Below are 13262 nucleotides of genomic sequence, written 5' to 3'. Positions count from 1 at the left end.
TTAAAAATGATAATGTGGAATTTGACTCAAGATATACACTAAGTGTACTAAGTGTGAAGATGAATATTAAAATTGTAATATTAGAGATCAAATATAGTATATTAAGTCAATTCATTGTTGATATTTTTGGTATCGGTTATTAATTCTAACTACCATAGACGTGGTAATGGCAGGATCTTTTTATATTGCAACAAAATTCCATCATTTAGAACAACTTCAATGTAATTGGCTTGTCAAGTAGTAAGCTAGTAGCTCTTGACCTTATTATTAGTAGTAGTAACTCATAAGTCTTGACGTTTACCGATTAATTTCTTAGGTATAAAATTGGTTCACACCTAATTATAGTTTAGAAGATGGAGCTATACAATGGCGTTTGTCACAAACCCACGACACTTCTTGATGGTTGACACTTGACAGTGATCCAACTTGCACTATGTGGTACTAGTGACTTAAGTACGGTGAAAAGACGTATATGAATATGACCTTCATTTTAAGGGTGGTAAAATATTAGTATGTGTGATTTATGTCAATTTCTCGCACAATCACTACTTTTCTTATTTTAATGGTTGATAAATTACAAAAAAAAAAAAAAAATTAACAAGAAAGAAAAAAAAATAATGACTAAAATTACTATAATATGATCAACATCAAAGAAAAATTGAAGAGGATTCAAATCCAAATAAAGATTACTATGAAAACAGATCGAACAACTTAACATGTTTCTTTTAGAGAAAAACTAACATGTGCCATAAGGAAACTTGTTAGTATACTATAGATATCAATTTTATATTAAAAATTATGCATTTCTTTTATTTAAAAGTCAACAATTATTTTATTCAAGGTAAAATTACTATATGAAGTAACCATAACATGTGTCTTACTACACATGTTAGTATACCTTTTTTTTTTTTATTAACCTTCTGATTTTTGGAAAAGGGGGTCGGTAATTCATAATTCGGTCGTCAGGAAAGTAAAGCGGACTAAATTTTTTTGGTCAAGTAACCTAGTGTCTAGAAAATCCACCTTAAAGATGAATAAGTAGAGTGTCGCGGGTTCAAAACCGGATTGCAGTGTAATATTCCTACCAACTGATCTAAACTCACAGAGACTAAAAAGTGGATAATATACTCCTTCCGATCCTATATATAAAAAAAGATTTTACTTTTTAGATTCATCATAAAGTTAATGTATATAGACTATAATGTTGTCAAGATACGTTACCTTTTTTAACTTTTCGATGAATCTAAAAATCAAATTTTTTCTTATATAGAAAATTATTTGAAAGAAGGTAGGTGGGGCCAACATATTTCCCACGTAGTGGTGATGAGAGAGTAAAGTGGAAGAAGAAGAAGAAGACGGCTCCCAAACGGGACGGCGCACTCTTTTTCTATTACAAACAAACAAACAAACCGTCCCAAACACTCTTTTCTTCTTCTTCTTCTTCTTCTTCTTCTTCTTCTTCTTCTTCTACCTCTCTCTGAACTCTGTTTAGAGGAGGAGGTTGATTTCATTTCATTTCATTATTAAAAGGTAATAACGCCAGTTTTCACCTCATACTCATACCATGAACCATATCATCATGTGTGTCTGATTTATTTTCCTATGCTATACCACAAATCATGTTTTTTTATGCGCCTAATTTCAATTTCATTATTTTTATTTATTTACCCCCCCTTTAATTACGATAATAATATTCATTATTATTATTATAAATTTCATATTTTGTGGGTCTTGACTTTGAATTGCGTTTTTTTTGCATTTATTTCGGATCCTTCTGACTGTACTGTACCTACATGTCTCTTGTTTTTTGGGATCTTCTGTTTCCTCTATTTATACTCATTCATTCATTCCACTACTCTCTTCACTTTTCACTCTCTGTCTCTGTGTACTTCATTCTTTCATTTCATCAATTTCATTTCTTTTTCTGTTTTTGTTTTCTTTTGTTTTCACACTCACTCTTTTTCTTGTCTACTGCTGATTTCAGGTTAGTAACCATATCACTTGTGGTAAGAGTACAACATCATTTGTGTGTGTTCTGTCTAATTGTTATGGATCATTCTTAAAGTTTTGTTCTTTTTTTTGTGTCTTTAAGTGGCTTTCTTAGTTTGGTGTCCCCTTATAAAATTGGCGGCTAAAAATTATAGGACGAGAAATTATAGTGTTTTTTTTTGTTTTTGTTTTGGTGGGGTTTTAGCTTTTGAGTTGAAATGATGTTTAACTTCACCAAGAATAGACTTGTTGAGTAACAATCATAGTAAAGATTATTTCTTTAAGATTTTGATTGACATAGTATTGAATATTGCGATTGATTATACGCCTTTTTCATCGCTGTTCCAGGTTAAGAGTTGCTTGTTCATGAGTGAATGGTGTGGATCTGAAATTTTGGATGCAATTCGGTGGCTGTGTCTTACTATAAGAAGCTGAAAGTTATTGCTACTTCACAATGGGTGCTGCTTGTTTTGTTCCTGCCAGAAATAAAACTGTACAAAGTGGACCGACTAGTGAGAATTCACATCGAAATATTCGAATGTCTCCTACATGGAGCTTCCGTTGGGATCATCGAGGGCGTGTGGCTGGTGAAGATACTTCTATAAACTGGTTTTCTGATAGTATTAGTAGGAATGATGGATCAGAGAATAAAAATGAATCAGGACATGTATTAGAGGGTAGAAGTCCGTTGCAGAATCATCAGCAGAATAGTTGCCAAAAACCCCAAATTTCTGAAGGGACTGATGCTAATGCTAGAGATTCACCTTCAGGTAACCTTCACATAGTTAGCTTTATGGATTTAACTGTGGACCTACGTGGTTTGGACTGTTTAGAATTGTAGTTTGTATCAATTATTTTACATTTCATCCTCAAAAATAGGCCTCCAAGTTTAATAATATATATGAACAGTTCTAAGCAATGGACAGAAACAATCGGTAGTGCAGAGGTGAAAGGCCCCATATTTTATGTTGTTATGTTGTTCATCATGGAATCGCAACACATGTTTTGCATTTTTATATAATTTATGTTGTTATTGGGCCAACCACATCTGTTCTGTCCATGCTTTAAATGTCTAGTCTTGAGGGTGAGAGGGTGTGTTAGATCCCGCCAATGTGACCTTAATAATGCTTGACCTCAATTACTATCTTTTGTAGTTGAATTAGGTTTAGCTCTTTTTTTTTTTGGTCAAGTAGCCTAGTGGCTAGAAATTCCACCCTTAAGGTGGATAAGTGGAATTAGGTTGAGCTCTTATAGACATTATACACTTATAGTCACAAATATATGTGAAAGATATGAAATTAGTACATGGTGATACATTGAACTTTGAGACATGGTCATGCCTTCACAAATATGCTTCCATCTGTAAGCTATCAAACACGAAGTTGAAAAGTTGAAAATTAGTCGTTAATTTGGTACTTATATTGATAGTTCTCTTTGAGAGTCCCGCATTGACATGTGACATGGTTTGAAATTTGAATAGTACTCCCTCCATCTCATATTAAGGGTCCAGCATATGTTTTACTCCCAATAGCAGTTAATATATTAATAAGGATAATTTTGTAAATTGTTATTCCCTCCGTCTCATATTAAGTGTCTTTTAAGGTTATGCACACTAAAGAAAATCATCGAATGCACCAATTTCTATGTTAAAATGAGATTCATTTACTAAAGTACCATTATTAATACTAGTAGCTAGTAGACTAGTTTTTATTTTCTGAACCAGCTAGTAGAATAGTTGAGTGAGTTGATGCGCAATAAATAGAGGTATATTAGTAAAAAAAAGTTCCATAGGTAATCTAAAAACACAAATAATACGAGACAAGTAGATATTCCATATGGGACATTTAATTTGAGACAAAGGGAAAACATCTTTCATTTATTTGCAACTTTTCTTAATTTGTGTTATAAGCCTAAAGTGACGGTTAATAAGGGACAAAAGATGTGGGCAACCCTTACCCCAAAAGCTAGCTTTGTGGGTTAAGTCCAAACTCAAATTCTAAGATGGTATGAGAGTTTTCTTTGATCCAATTTAAGCTTAATAACAGGTTGACATCAAATAAACAGGACAACATAGACATTGGTTGTAAACTTGTAATCATGTTGGTGTTGATGAATGTCCAATCTTTATGTTAACCTCTCAATTAAATCTGATCATCTGAACCTTTCTGCTAAGATTTGATCTAGGTAGTCAAAAGTTTCGCTTTGTGTTAACCTGTCATACCATACTAGGAAGTCAATTCTGCTAAGATTCATTTTGTATTAAAAGTTAAGGATGCTATGACTATGACACTATTATAATGTAACTGATCCTGTGATTGACTATTGTTCTGTCAGCTGGTTCTTTTGTAGTATCTGACATGGTTATTCATGCATATTGCAGATCAATCTATTTCAAGGTCTGTTTCTATGGATGTGAGCATGGAACAGGTGAGGTTATATAGTAAAGAATTTTTGAAAAATTATATTCCTTTTTGCTTAGTTGCTTGTATGTGGTTTCTTTCACGCTCTCCTTGCTAATAAATCATTTTTTAGGCAAATGGATCCGCATTGCATTCAACTTCATTGTCAGCATCTCCTGTATCATCCCAATCTCACATGCTTCCACCTAGTTTTACCCCATCAAGGCGGCCCGGTCATTCCCCAGGACACCAGATGTTATGGCAAACTTCTGATATCCGAATGCAAACATATAAGTCTCCCAGTAGCTACTCCCCGTCTGAGGAAAGACCCGTGTTTCCTTCATGGAGCAACGGATCAGGAATGCGCTCCCGTGGGGGGTCTTCAGATGGTTGGTCTATACCTGGCTTGCCGGAGCTGATGGGAACTCCACACAGAGAAAGATGGTCACTTGATAGTGAGTCCTTTGGTTCTAATCATGAAAGGATAGTTAGATCTACTAGTTGGTTTTCAGCCTCGCCAGTTGATTTGAGAACATGTAGCTTTTGCTCAAAGGTTTTAAAGGAGAAATCTCCTTGGAGCACCCAAAAGATATATGCAAATAATGACCTTTCAGTAGTTGCTGTTCTTATCTGTGGACACATCTATCATGCTGAATGTTTGGAGAATATGACAGCTGATATTAATAAGTACGACCCAGCTTGCCCAGTTTGCAGTTTTGGCGAGAAAGAAACTATGAAGTTGTCCAAAAAAGTTCTAAAAGCTGAAATGGATTTGAGGGCTAGAAACAAGGCACTGCAGAATCAGGCTGAGGACAGTGATACTGAATATAATATTGAAGATGATGATTCTGTTGTGTTTGATAGCTTAAAAGTCAGAGAAACTAAAGGTAAAGGCAAAGGTCGTCAGATAGGCTCCAGTTCCCGTGGGAGAAGCTCCTCCAGAAAACATTTTCTGAAGCGACACTTCACGTTTGGATCAAAAGGTTTCAAATCCATGTTAGATAATCACCCTACGAAAAAGAAGGGCTTCTTTTGGACAAAATCTAGCAAAGCATAAGCTGTTTCTTGGTTGTTGGGAGAGGTTAGTTGCATTATTTTCATTTTATTGCATGCGCCAATTTATCCGATATCCTTAAAATTTGCTTATGCCATGCATTGCAATGAATAAATAAGATTTTGCTCCTTTTCCATTTTATAGATAGAAATATATAGCACTTCAAAATTCTTTTGGATTTGGCTTCATGTAGCAGAAACTGAACTTCAAAAACACTACAAAGTTCAAACACTGTCATATACCATCCTGGAAATCCGCAGTAAATGTAATTTCTAGCTTAACACATTTCTTTTCACCACCTTTGTAGCAGGCTCGACTCCGCTGTTGATAATCTTGCACCATCGAAAAGATTCTGGAGTATCTATAGACTAATCTATGATTTCAGAAAATTAGAAGCTGAAGTGACTCTGTAAAGAACACATACAAGTAGTATCTTTTTGTGCTGTACATGTCAATTTGTTTATTGTATGGATGGATATAATTGAATATCCTAATTATGTTATGTTTGTCCATGATTCTTCTTGTATGTAAGGCATGCCAATAAACTAATGGTGTTTCTGGTGTGGGACAATAGTCTTTACAGATTGATCAGCATTGCTAATTATTTTGATTGGTTGGTTGGTTTTAATAATAGAAAAGTTTCTGATAGGCTATCATCAAATTTGTGCCTTTTATTTAACTACTAATTAGTGCAGTATGAAGCCAATTGGAATTTAACTACTAATCCTAGTATAACCAACGGTCAAGATTAATTTTTGAAGTAACGGTTTTGTCCGTCCGATCATAATCAACAGTCAAAGTTGATTTTTTGAATGTTTGATTAGACCGTTTGATCTCAAATTAACGGATCTTAATCAACAGTCAAAGTTGATTTTTGAATGTTTGATTAGACCGTTTGATCTCAAATTAACGGTATATTATGCATTCCTGCGTGAAATTGTGGCATTCCCTAATGCCGGAATCCAGATCCTACATAGTTTTTCTTATTTTATTTTAATTTGTATATGCAATGTGTGACACTTGAAGAGGAGACAGGTGTCGTCGTCATTGATCTTACGTGGCAACTAGTGATGTTGTGTTGTCCAGCTACGTGTTGGCGCAAAGATACATGCATTCTCCACCGCCAATAGCTTCTTTGCTTTTATAAACAACAACAACAACAACGTTAATAGTACTAGCTAGCTAACTCTTGTGTTTAAGGTAGAAGAACAAACAACAATCAATCAATTTGTGAAGAACAAACAACGTTGTTTGAAAGAAAATGGCGGGAGTGCAAATAAAAGACGAGCATGGAAACCCGATTAAACTTACTGATCAATTTGGTAATCCAGTTAAGTTAACCGATGAACATGGCAACCCTATCACCCTCACCGGTGTAGCAACCACTGCCACAGCCACGACCACTACTCATAATCCAACTGCAGGTTCAGCTGGTTTTGGAACTTACGGTACCGGTGCTTATGGTGGCGGTGCAACCACACACCCAACAACAACAGTGGCAGATCTATTGTCCACCGAACCTGCAAGCAAACAGCATCTCCATCGCACCGATCAGGTTGCTGGAGGAGGGCATCATCGCTCCTCCAGTTCAAGCTCTAGCTCTGTACGTATAATATCTCTATACACTTCTCTTTTTATGATTGAATCTTATACACTTCTCTTTTTATGATTGAATCTTATATTTGTAACATGACACTCTAATATATCTGATTTATATCTGTGACATAACACTATCTACGAGCCTTTTTAGATAATTGAATAACTGATATATTTGGTTTATATGTGTGACATGACACTCTAATATATCTGATTTATATCTATGACATAACACTATCTACGATACTCTATCTACGAGCTTAAATATATCTGGTTTATATTTGTGGTATGACTTTTGTGACATGACATTCTAATATATGATTTATATTTGTGACATTAAATATATCTGGTTTATATTTGTGGTAAGACTTTTGTGACATGACATTCTAATATATGATTTATATTTGTGACATGACACTCTATCTACGAGTCTATTAAATAATAGATATATCTAATTTATATTTGTGACATGACGGAGTACATTATTAGAAAATAAGCTTATTTTGAATTCATTTCTTATTTTCTGTTAATTTTTCTTTTTGTTAAATAATGAATTAGTCGGAGGATGATGGACAAGGTGGGAGGAGGAAGAAGAAGGGAGTGAAGGATAAAGTGAAGGAGAAGATTCCAGGAGTGGGAGGCAAGGACCATAATTCACAGACAACCACAGCTCCGGCGGCTGCAACGGCAACTCATCACTCAGCTGAGCCAACTCATGAGAAGAAGGGTATACTTGATAAGATCAAAGAAAAATTGCCTGGTCACCACAACCACTGAACCTATCCTATAGCTATTTTCTATGTGCTCGTTTTGTACGTAACTATTATGTTATGTTGTTTGTGTTTATGATTGATTAGTTTTATACATTGTACTAATTAATCATTAATAACTAAACTAGTTAAATTAGTTATCATGTTATGTGAACACTATGTATGTCTATGTGATTTCACCATCTTGTGATTTATGTACGGTATACTAGTATTATTATGTAAAAAGAATTAATATTCCCACTAGTTTTTTTTTTTTAATCAAAAATGGAAAGCATGGTATTAAGTCATCGAAATTTCAATTACATTGGTATCTCAATGTATTACTAAAATGAAAAACAAAAGATGAGCATAAACCAAATCTACCAAATTAGTAAAAACGATAATTAGATAAACCAACTCTATTTTTAAAATATTCTCACTAAGTTCAAACTAAGCTTATCAATTGTGACAAAATAAAATACATAATAAATATTAATCAATGATTAATATGAAAAAATATATTTTTATCATTAATAATTATAAAAAATTAGAAATATTCAGCGAACATATTTCTCACCCTATATAAAAAATACGGGACAAATATCTTGTTTTATTGTAAGTCCATAAAATTACTATTCTTTTTTCAAACAAATATATATGCTGCACATTTCATTATTTATATGTATGTATGTATGTATGTATGTATGTATCTGCAGATCATGCAAAACCTTAGTTCTGATGGAAGGTAGAGTTAGAAGCGGAAGTTGTGCCAAAATGTTTGGATCGATGAGACCAAAATGTTGGATTTGAGGAACGACGAAGTACTTGGAGAGGCATCGATCATGTAAGATTAAAGGTCTGATGCGATGATGTAGATATAAAGACATTAAAGGCAGTGGCAGAACCAGGAATGTTTTCTTGGGTGGGCCGTTAAAAAAATTTATAATATATAAATTAAATTAAAAAAAATTATATTGCGTATAAAAATTTCAAGTCATACTGAGCAATTAAATTACATACCTGAAAATAATACTTTGCATATGTTTGAAATATCAATAATTAACTTTGAACTATATTGATTGCATAATTAGACAATTAAAAAATTTTAGATTGAAATTTATTCACTAATAAATATAAGATAATTACACACAGATTAATTAAATTGAAAATAGTCATGTTTTATATTTTTGGTAAAAATAAAAATTGTGAATTGGTATATCATATGAAAAACACTAATCTCAAAATTATATCTTTACAGGTTTAAGAGTTAAGACAATCATTTATTCTCAAAAGGGTGTGTGTTAAAGTTGATTTTTGAAAGAAAAAAAAAAAAGGAAGGCATGGTTCGAACCCATTAGCTTTACCTTCTATATGTAAAATGCGGAGACTCCTCAACCAGCTGGGCTATTGCTACGCTTTTGATATTATTTAACTTCATAAATATATATAGTATTAGCAATATGTAATTTTATGAAAATACCAAGGGTATATTAGTAATTTACTATTTTTTGGGGAGGGCCGTGGCCCACCTCAGCCCTCCCCTAGTTCCGCCACTGATTAAAGGAGTATTATCGAGGTGAACTAACACACACTTATTCCGGGTATGGTTGTACCAAGCAATACTGCCGTCACAATTGCGAACGATGTTCTTTAATTTTATGTGTCTTTTTAAAATGCCTCAGTTGAATAAGATAAAAAATAGAAGAGATTTGCTAAAAAAAGAGATAAAATTCAAAATTGGATATTTTGTTTTGAGAAAAATAATTTTTTGATGGTTAAAAAGTTGAATGCTATATTGGGTTTCAGCCTTTCAGGAGGGTTTCAGGAGAATGTGAAAAAGGTTAAAAATGAGTTATGTGTATCATGTGAAACCAACTTTAAGAACTCAGGTGCTAGCTGTGATGCTGTAACATATACTACATTACTACTACCTACAAACCAGAGACAACATCAATTGTTTCTACTATAAGTCACCTTTAAGCTAGTACACAACATTTATTTTATATAAAGTAGCAGCAACGGCTCAGAATTTTCATTATACTCATTTTATTTCATTTTCATTCTCTTTAGTTTCACAAAATTATTTTAGATGCTTCAATTGGCCTTTTTCCCTGCTGGTAATACTCGAAATAGATATCCACAAAATTTTTCACCGGTCTGTATAATATTGGCCTCGATTCGTTCACTAATTTGTCAACCGGTTTAATCTCTTTTTCTGAATCCGGAATGCAGAATGTTGCTACTGTGAGCCTCTCCTTTTCTGCATTTGTCACTACTCTGTGTACTGGACTCTGGAATATTCCATTGCTCATTATCTGTGTAACACATTCAAAACCAACAGTTTGTGTCAATCCTGTCAGTTATAATATATATATCACGGATAAGCTATAGTGTCGTAATAATTCGTAAATCTAAAGACAAGTTATTACCTACCTCTAATTGATCACCAACATTAATCACGAGAGCATCAGGGATGATTGGAACTTTAAACCACTGATTATCTTTGAGGACTTGGAGGCCTTCTACCTCTTTATCTTGCAGCAAAATAGTTATAGATGATCCATCAGCATGCGGCTTCACGCCTAGAACATGATCAGGCATAGGACATGGGGGGTAGAAACTGAATCTCATAGACATTGAAGCTTCCTCTCCACATTCATTTAGGAAGCAGTCCTCTTCCAAGTCCAATGACTTTGCCATGGCCCTTAAAATTACTTCATATAACTGCCTTAAACTTTCGATATATTGTTCTATAGTATTCCTGCATTGAGAAATCCAGCGATATGAAATATATTGTTCATGAAATATATTTATAGGGACTAAAAGGATATTTAAACCTGCCTAAATAGTTTATGTTTACAGTACATGAATATTCAAGACAGCAAAATCTTTTGGTGGAGCTATTAAAGTATAAGTTACTTGATGCCGTGTAAAATAATATTAAGTTTTATCGAGAACTTAGTGACGATAAGAATTTATACCTGAAATCATCGGGTTTTTGGGGCCAAAATTTGAAATTCCTCTGATCTTCAGGATGTACCTTCAGAAATAATCTGTCATTCCAATCAAGCTTTTGATTTTCTGAATATATTACATCATTTCCATATCCTTCAATATCGTTTGGTTCCCTTACATATTTTAGCTTTTCTCTCCTTGGAAGATCAAAGAATTGTTTTGAAATTTCCCTGACTTTGTCAAGAAACAAGCCTGTCATACCATGGTTTGTTGCCTGAATCACACAAAATAATTAGGAACATTATTGGAACTCAGCAACCAACATTCTTGGGTTTGTGAAAATGACTTATTTAACATTTACATTTCTACTTTGTGATTTGATCCTTATAGAACTACTTGAGTATCTAAAGTACAGATTATTATACTGTTAATCTGTTATCTCTAATTAGAACCAATAGACCATAACAGGACAAATAAATTATATAAAGTAGATATTAACTACACTGTTCTTTAAAACTGAATTTTGGGGTCCGGTAATCCAGAATTCGGCCCAAGGTAAGTAAACCCTGGCCAAGAATTGTTTCCACAAGGAATCGAGCTCGTGTTCTCCGAACGATTCGTCCTAAGGGGAGCCTATTAACCACTTGAGTCCAATTACTTGGTTTCTATATTGAGGTTTTGATAGGTTATGATATGGTAATGAATGATGATATGTCTCATTCCAATTCCCTAATGCTTGACGCATGGACAAGCATATATTCAATTAAGGATAAGGGTTTGGGATAAATAGATACTAATAAAAAAACTGTCTCAAAGACTATTTTTTGGTACCTACAGCTGCATTATGGTGCTTCTCGCTGTATCTAATGGTCCCTACACCATACTTAGAGAATGAAAGTTTGTTACACTTACTATATTTGAGGTGAACTTGATTGCATGCATGCAGTCCTTCAATCGGCGCATTTATGGCTGTCTGATCTATGTCGGACTAAAAATGCACTGACTTGTAGTTTTTTGACTACATGCAATCTAAATCTATATTAGAGGCGATTTGAACTCAGTATCTTAAGTTCAAACTCTTACCAGTTACCACTTACCGCCAAACTGTCACCTAATAGACAATAAACAAAGTAACAAACTATCTCAACAGCTGAAGTTGACCTGAAATAATCCCCAAGAAGAGAGTGCGGAGTGGAGTTTATGAAGCTCCTGTTGTGCTGCAGATGGAGATGTGAGGTTGCCAATGTCAATGACAGGAATCTCAATATCATCTGATTCGGAAGGAAGAAGAGCATCGCGAAATCCAACACCACCTTCTTTGTGAATATAATTATTTGGAACATTTTCAGGATTCAACGCAAGTTCTTGCGCTGATTTATTACCGATAATATCTACCTCCACCGATTCTGCCATCTTTCTGATACTCACGAACGATGAAGCAAAACTTTACATAAACCTTACCATATGTTGATAGCAGTGGCGGTGGCTCAATTGTCAATATTGAGATTGTTATTATTATATTCAACATCAACATGTTCGGTGGTTGTTTGTTTGGATTCAAAGGTGGAATCTGTTTTCTTGTGTGTGAATGAATGTTTAGAGATTGTTTTGTTTGCATTCAAACAAAAGATATCCTTGTGAGTTTTTAGATGGTACGTGTATGTCGATCCATCTACAGCAAAAATATCTAGTTAGTAAATATTTTTTTAAGTCTCACAATAATTAAAAAGAAACAATTTAATTTCTGCAGTATAAAAATCCTCTAATAGCTTGTTTGTTCCTCTTAAAACTGGGGCAGAAAACTACGACAAAGTGGAAGCTATCTTTTATATAGTAATTTTTTGAAATGATTTGTTGACTTCAAATCAAATTGACTAACAAGATATCTATCTATGTAGAGAACTTTTGAGGAGGATCATGACCATTTCAATTTTATGCCAAGTACTTGGAAACCAAGAAATTCTTAGTAACAACTTTAGCATATAACAAAAAAATCAACGCAAATCAAGTGAGCCTGAAATGGGATGCATAGACAGTTATTGTGAAAATTACCATCATTCTTGCATATGCTGATCCAATACGGCCAGCTCCGATAACACCAACTGTTTGTCCCTTGAGCAAGTTTCCGACAAATCTGCCAGAGAAACAAAAGCAAAGCAGTTATTCCAGCCTTCTGAAGAGTACGTGTGACACTCACAATTCAACGTATGAAGTCTAACAAAGAAGAACTTGCACAGTATTTAACAAAACTCCTAAATAAAAGTAAAACAAGAAAGGATAATTTTTCATACAGATGAGGTAGCCATCCATCATATAGTCCTGCCCTCTTGAACTCATCTGCCTCAACTATCCTTCTAGCAGCTGCCAAAGTCAGGGAAGCTGCCAGCTCTGCCGTAGTCTCTGTGAGCACTCCCTACAAAAAAAAGGAATGAAAATGATAGTAATGACAGTTTTACAATCGTCTCCGAGGGGATTTGACTCCCATTACTTGAGGTTACAAGACCAAACTTTATTACTAAG

The 13262-nt window shown here is 34.1% G+C and overlaps 3 protein-coding genes across 6 annotated transcripts; 2 read left to right on the top strand and 1 right to left on the bottom strand.

The window, feature by feature from the left end:
• Positions 1–1276: 1276 nt before the first annotated feature.
• LOC123897948 lies at positions 1277–6058 on the top strand. 4 transcript variants are annotated; one of them, XM_045948782.1, is made up of 5 exons: positions 1277–1530; positions 2338–2759; positions 4370–4416; positions 4522–5469; positions 5753–6058. In XM_045948782.1, the coding sequence occupies exons 2-4, from the start codon at positions 2444–2446 to the stop codon at positions 5443–5445; spliced, it is 1287 nt and encodes a 428-aa protein (XP_045804738.1). In that variant the 5' UTR covers positions 1277–1530; positions 2338–2443; the 3' UTR covers positions 5446–5469; positions 5753–6058. The 4 variants fall into 4 exon arrangements, with proteins under 4 accessions (XP_045804738.1, XP_045804737.1, XP_045804735.1 ...); XM_045948781.1 differs by having other exon boundaries at positions 5750–6058; XM_045948779.1 differs by lacking the exon at positions 1277–1530 and adding an exon at positions 1745–1984 and having other exon boundaries at positions 5750–6058.
• A 274-nt stretch (positions 6059–6332) lies between these two features.
• On the top strand, positions 6333–8043 carry LOC123897949 (late embryogenesis abundant protein-like). The gene is made up of 2 exons (XM_045948783.1): positions 6333–7045; positions 7597–8043. The coding sequence occupies exons 1-2, from the start codon at positions 6704–6706 to the stop codon at positions 7813–7815; spliced, it is 561 nt and encodes a 186-aa protein (XP_045804739.1). The 5' UTR covers positions 6333–6703; the 3' UTR covers positions 7816–8043.
• A 1742-nt stretch (positions 8044–9785) lies between these two features.
• Positions 9786–12155, bottom strand: LOC123898718 (codeine O-demethylase-like). The gene is made up of 4 exons (XM_045949733.1): positions 11904–12155; positions 10769–11016; positions 10221–10548; positions 9786–10102 (listed from the first exon to the last, which is right to left on the bottom strand). The coding sequence occupies exons 1-4, from the start codon at positions 12153–12155 to the stop codon at positions 9860–9862; spliced, it is 1071 nt and encodes a 356-aa protein (XP_045805689.1). The 3' UTR covers positions 9786–9859.
• Between the last annotated feature and the right edge of the window lie 1107 nt (positions 12156–13262).

Source organism: Trifolium pratense, linkage group LG7 (assembly GCF_020283565.1).
Source record: "Trifolium pratense cultivar HEN17-A07 linkage group LG7, ARS_RC_1.1, whole genome shotgun sequence".
Classification (NCBI taxonomy): domain Eukaryota; kingdom Viridiplantae; phylum Streptophyta; class Magnoliopsida; order Fabales; family Fabaceae; genus Trifolium; species Trifolium pratense.
Note: the sequence above shows the minus strand (reverse complement) of the source record. Positions and strands in the feature narration are given on the sequence as shown.